We start from the raw sequence: 6,060 nt of genomic DNA on the forward strand, positions 1-6,060 counted from the left end.
TCCACATCCTTTATGATTTTGCTAAAAAGGGAACACACCAGTGCTTTTTGGGATTTAAAGGGGACGGTGTCCTTATTAGTGAAACCACTATAGTCGAATCCCAAAATCGTATAACGAAGATGATGAAATCTTCCATAATCCATCAATGATTCTCCATTCCCCTAAGATCGTGTTTCACTCCATAACATAAGTTAAAACATGAGATCATTAGGCGATAAAAACGACACTACTTATCATATTACAAGTCCTTTTCGTTTTCACTTTTCATTCAACTTGTAGGTTTTCATGTGGGAATAAAACCATACCAAATTGATAATTATTGGTTACATCAGGATAATAAGTATAAAATAACAAGTTAAGTGGTACACTTGTCACTAGAGAACCTAAAATCAAAGACCGGAGTTCACTGATAAGGTTTTCGAACACCACCATCAACTCAACGTGTTAGATATCCATAAGTTTGAATTCTAAATTCGCCACTCAACCTGAATATAACCTAATTTATCAAACATATTATCATGTGTTAAATTAAACGGGTCAAAACAATCTGCCCCATTAATTAAGTTTGACCTTTTGATCCATTTTTTGCAATACAATCGATATAATTTATGTTTTGTAATTTGTAAATGGGCTAAATCTCTTTGTATGGGCCATCTGTTTCGGCCCGGTTCAAGAACTAGGGTTTTCTCCCGGCCTGTCTACTCGCTTATATACAACTCTATGCCCTAAACCCCCTTTGTTAGCACCTCAACCACAGCAGCAGCCACCGTAGAAGACTCATCAAGAGGTAGCCGCGCCGGAAAAATGAGTTACAAGGTGCGTATATCTCCATAACATCTCTGATTTTATGTCGAATCGTTTGATTTGATCGTCATTCCCGTTTTCACTTCTCTGTCGATCGAATAGCATCGTCGTTCTTTATAGATTTCGTTTTTCTTCCAAGTCAAGGTTTTATGAAATGATTGGAATTAATTGTGTTTGTATATGGTGTAGTTCCATCAGTTTCAGGTCGTCGGTAGAGCCCTACCCACGGAGTCAGATGAGCATCCTAAGATTTATCGTATGAAGCTCTGGGCAACAAATGAAGTTCGTGCTAAGAGCAAGTTCTGGTGTGTTCTAGTTGATTTTGTTAGCTTTCTAATCTAATCGAAAAAACAAGAGAATCTGTTTCTGATTGACGTTTTTTGTTCAATTTTGTTGTTGATGAAAATCAGGTACTTCTTGAGGAAGCTGAAGAAGGTGAAGAAGAGCAATGGTCAGATGCTTGCTATCAACGAGGTAAACTCAACAGTTCTATGTTGTCTGTGCATTATAGTCCATACCTTGAATTTGGTAATATATCGATGTTTAACTTCTATCGGAATCTTGTTTACATGATGAAACTTTACTACATAAAATCGTTATGTTCATTTGGCTTAATGTTTTGGGTTTGAGGTCTCTGATGCAAATGGTATTTCAACTGTTTTTGTAGACCATTTTTCTTCAAACAAGTGTTAGCGGATTATCACAATTGAATATGTTTTAGATCATTAACCCAATTCCCGACAGCTTCTTCTATTGTCAATTTTCAATATCTAGTTGCAAACCATTGTTACATTTAATCAATTTTTGCTTTGCTTCCTGATTGATGCATGATAGAACCACATGAAAGCAATTTTCACTTCTGTAATCATGTAAGATTTATCTGATTGTTGTTTCATATGTAGATTTTTGAGAAGAACCCAACAACCATCAAGAACTATGGTATTTGGTTGAGATACCAGTCAAGAACTGGATATCACAACATGTACAAAGAATACCGTGACACCACTCTCAATGGCGGTGTTGAGCAGATGTACACTGAGATGGCCTCCCGCCACCGTGTCCGCCACCACTGCATCCAGGTCATCAAGACCGCCACCATCCCCGCCAAGCTCTGCAAGAGGGAGTCCACAAAGCAGTTCCATAACTCCAAAATCAAGTTCCCATTGGTGTTCAAGAAGGTTAGGCCACCCACTAGAAAGCTCAAGACCACTTACAAGGCTTCAAGGCCTAATTTGTTTGTGTAAGTGGAATGAGAAATCTTATGATATGTTTGTCTTTGAGTTATTGGAAGCTTTGATTTTTGTTTTGAGAGACAGGTTTTGTTGTTTACTTGGATCTTGAATGTTTTGATTATGTGTTAGGAATCTTGGATATTTGAGATTTTGATGGTGAATTTTATGATTAGGGAAGTGATATTGTTGGATAAAGATAATTAATGTTTGTTAAACCGAGTCACAAACCAAAAAAACTGATGTTTTTTGGGATAAGTCATTCTTCTATATTTTAATCAACTCGCTTGAAGTCAAGTTATTAGTTGTCAATAAATCCTAACTATTTATTGGGTTTTGGTAAGGTTGCATGTGTTATTTTTTGGCATAAACTTTTTTTATGCTAAAAAGTAGTATGCTCTTTTTTTTTGAATGGAATTCAAGTAAAAAGCAACTTCTCCCATCCATTGTTACCAAAGTGTGAATAGGGATTTATCTCTTGAAGAAAATGGGTCTAAAACACAATGCAGAATATATATATTCTTGTTAAACAACAAAGACAAAAATTCAAAAATGGTCCCTGTGGTTTCACAAAATCTAAAGATTGGTTCCTAATTTACAAAAACCTCACGGATCGTCTTTGTAGTTTAACAAAATCTGAAGATTGGTCCCTAGTTTACAAAAACCTCATGGATCGTCTTTGTGGTTTCAAAACTTTTAATGTTTAGTTCTTCTGTCTAACTTCGTCAAATTTTTACCGTTAAGTAAGGGGTATTTTTGTCATTTCAATACTTAGGGACCATTTGTGAAGGTTTTCTATTATTTTAAATAAAAAGAAAAATAAAAAATAATTATTTTAATATTTAATGGTTCTCTCTCTCTCTCTCTCTCTCTCTCTCTCTCTCTCTCTCTCTCTCTCTCTCTCTCTCTCTCTCTCTCTCTCCGTTGACCTTAAGAAAATCTTCATAAATCTCCATCCATATACTTCATCTCCTTATTTTACCTCGCTTCCAACCTTCACATTGTTTCAGAAATTCAAACCCATTGTTTCGGAAATTCAAACCCAATAACTCAGAACTCATAATCGATTTCATCGCCTCTCATACTTCTTTCTCTGAGGTAAAAAGGGTTTTGGTGGTCCTTTGAAAGTTAAGAGGGGTATTGGAAGACCGAGGAGGATCAAATTAGGGCGGGTGATTGTGTGCGAAACCTGCAACTCCATCTCCCATTCCTCTTTTGAAACGTGTAACTCAAACCGCCATCACCATCATGAATCCTAGCTTATGCTCCCATCTATCAACATTGTTGTAGATCTGCTCTTTTTTCCTACCTTCATTCCAGCATTAGAGAGTGTCGCCTCAAACCTGCAACAAGATCGAAAAACCCACCATTCCCCCAATCTGAAAAAATTCTCCAATCTAAAACCCTCAAGCCACGGGAAAAAGAACACGAAGAAACTGTAAATCAAGCGTATTGTGTGTTCTTCCCCCATTTTAAACCAAATCCCACATGAAATTAGGAGTCACGGCTGTTGAGGCGTTTGACGGCGGAGGAGATTGATGGAGGTGTCAAACGATGACGTTGGTGGCAAAAGCCGACGACTATGAAAATAGATCGACGGTGGTTTTCTTTAACTGAGAGAGAAAGATGTTTAAGGGGAAGGAGAAGACAGTAGGATGAGGTTGTGAGTTTTTTATTTTCAGAAAGTGTATGTGTGGGTGTTTTTGAGTTTCTAACGATCAAGTAACCCATTTCTTAAACGAGATCAAAGTACTTTCTTCATACAAACATGTAAATATCATCTCTTTTATTGGCTTTTGTGATGAACATGATGAGAGAGCTTATAAACCTTTAGAACCGTAAATATGATTTTTGAAACTCGGTAGTGTTCATTTGGGGTGAGTGGTTTTAGTTTGTATTCATTTGCACACACACACACACACACACACACACACACACACACACACACACACAGAGAGAGAGAGAGAGAGAGAGAGAGAGAGAGAGAGAGAGAGAGAGAGAGAGAGAGAGAGAGAGAGAGAGAGACCTTTAATATTAAATAATAATATTTTTTTTAAATAAGACAAAACTTCATAAATGGTCCCTGTAGTAGTGAAAAGACAGAAATGTCCTTTACTTAACGGACAAAAGCTAACGGAGTTAGCGAAAAGGACCATATGTTAAAAGTTTTGAAACCACTGGGACGATCCGTGAGGTTTTTGTAAATTAAGGACCAAACTTCAGATTTTCGGAAACCACAGGGACCATTTTTGAAGTTTTGTCAACAACAAATTATGGTATTTATCCAACTTAAAATTTAAATATCAAATTTAAATTGACTTTATTATCCTTAAATACCAATAAACTTTTTTTCAATATAATAGGTTGACCGAATTGCCCCTAATTACTACTACACTTTTGGAATCAGATCAATTGTAGCCTAATATCCTAACTAGGGATGAGAATTTGGTCCGAAAACCCGAATCGAACCGAATTAGGCCTGAATAAGCAATTCGATTCGGGTTTCGGGTATCTATGTTATGCTTATTTGGTTTTCGGGTTATTCGGTTCGGGTTACCCAAATAAGAGCTTATTCGGTTCTAAATACCCGACCCAAATAAGCATTCCTCCTCTTTCTCCGATCGATCGAAATCAAAATCACGATTCACACTTATGTTCTCGTCGTTCATAACAGAAAAAAAACCCTATGCTCGGTCTCATTGTTTCAAAATCGACCAATCTTCTTATCTATTTCCAAACTCAAAATCACTTCTGTCGATCCTTCCTCTTGTTTCAAATATTCAAAAATCGACCCTTCCTATTGTCTTTAAAGATTCACGAATTCCTACTTTGTCTAGTCATGGAAAATTGGGTTTCAACTCAAGAAACTCAAGTAAGAAATTAATTCTCATTATGTTAATCTACTATTAAATGTTATTCTTTCAATATGTTATTATGTTATGAATGTTTTGTTTTGATGTATAAAAGTACATTGTTATTCTATTATTCGGGTTATAGAATCCTAATACGGTTTATTCGGATTTTTTGGGTTGTATTAAGTCATTAATCATCTTGTACATGTAATTCGGGTTATTCGGGTAATACCCGAACCGAACCGATTAATACCCAAACCGAACTGAACCCGTATTGGTTAATCAGTTCGGTTTTCGGTTCATGCAGTTACCCTTATTCGGTTTCCGGGTTATTCGGGTCCGGGTCGGTTCGGTCCGGTTCCGACCCGAATAACATCGCTAATCCTAACCATTCTTTAATATGATAAGGAAATCACACATTCTTTTCTATCAACAAAATCATGTGTTCGTGAACACAGACTGTAGTTGTCTAGAGTTGAAGTGTCCAAATCTTTTTCTATTAAAACTGTCAAAAAAAGTTCTTGAAACTTAATTGACTCTTGATATTTATGGAGTAAAACTTCTTTCATGATTCATTTCTATTTCATCAAGAATAGCCAAAAAGAAAGATTCTTCCTTTATTATTTTGTGATTTATTAATCTCATCATTCTTGAACTTCATCACCAAAGCATCCCTGTAGTACTCATCCACTGGACAACATACAACGAGTCCAAAATACTATGTAAAAAAGAACAACTAAAAAAAACCTACGCCTAATTAAGTGATAAAAAATGACTCAAAAAGAACACCCAAAACCAAGGAACAAGAATGCCAAGGTCTTTGTGAACACACCACCAAAACCATCCATGGCAACATTGTTTTGACCACACACCAAAAAAAGCAACGAAGTTTCAGAACACTACCAAAAATAACAACCCACTTTTGCTAACCCCTTTGAAACACAATCACCAACACACCCCAATAACAGCTCATCAACTTCGAGGGTTAAATAGTCAAGATGATTATGAAATTAGCCTTTTGTATAGAGTAAGACGATCAAGTTCTCCAATAAACTAGCAACGCATCAAGTAAGAGAACTCCACATTTGTTAGAACGAGGTAGAACATAAAAAGAACCCTCCTCAATCAAACGAAATGAACCCGCATGATGAATTTAGACTGCCAAACACTAATGA

The 6,060-nt window shown here is 36.3% G+C and overlaps 1 protein-coding gene across 1 annotated transcript; it reads left to right on the plus strand.

Annotated features, from left to right (window-relative positions):
• The first annotated feature begins 730 nt into the window (after nt 1-730).
• On the plus strand, nt 731-2,236 carry LOC145124121 (large ribosomal subunit protein eL20x). The gene is made up of 4 exons (XM_079059349.1): nt 731-816; nt 994-1,109; nt 1,215-1,278; nt 1,707-2,236. Exons 1-4 carry the CDS (start codon nt 805-807, stop codon nt 2,046-2,048), a joined length of 534 nt encoding a protein of 177 aa, XP_078915475.1. The 5' UTR covers nt 731-804; the 3' UTR covers nt 2,049-2,236.
• The last annotated feature ends 3,824 nt before the right edge of the window (nt 2,237-6,060 follow it).

The sequence above is a fragment of the Lactuca virosa genome, chromosome 7 (assembly GCF_052849685.1).
Source record: "Lactuca virosa cultivar CGN04683 chromosome 7, Lactuca_virosa_CGN04683_v6, whole genome shotgun sequence".
In the NCBI taxonomy this organism is placed as follows: Eukaryota; Viridiplantae; Streptophyta; class Magnoliopsida; order Asterales; family Asteraceae; genus Lactuca; species Lactuca virosa.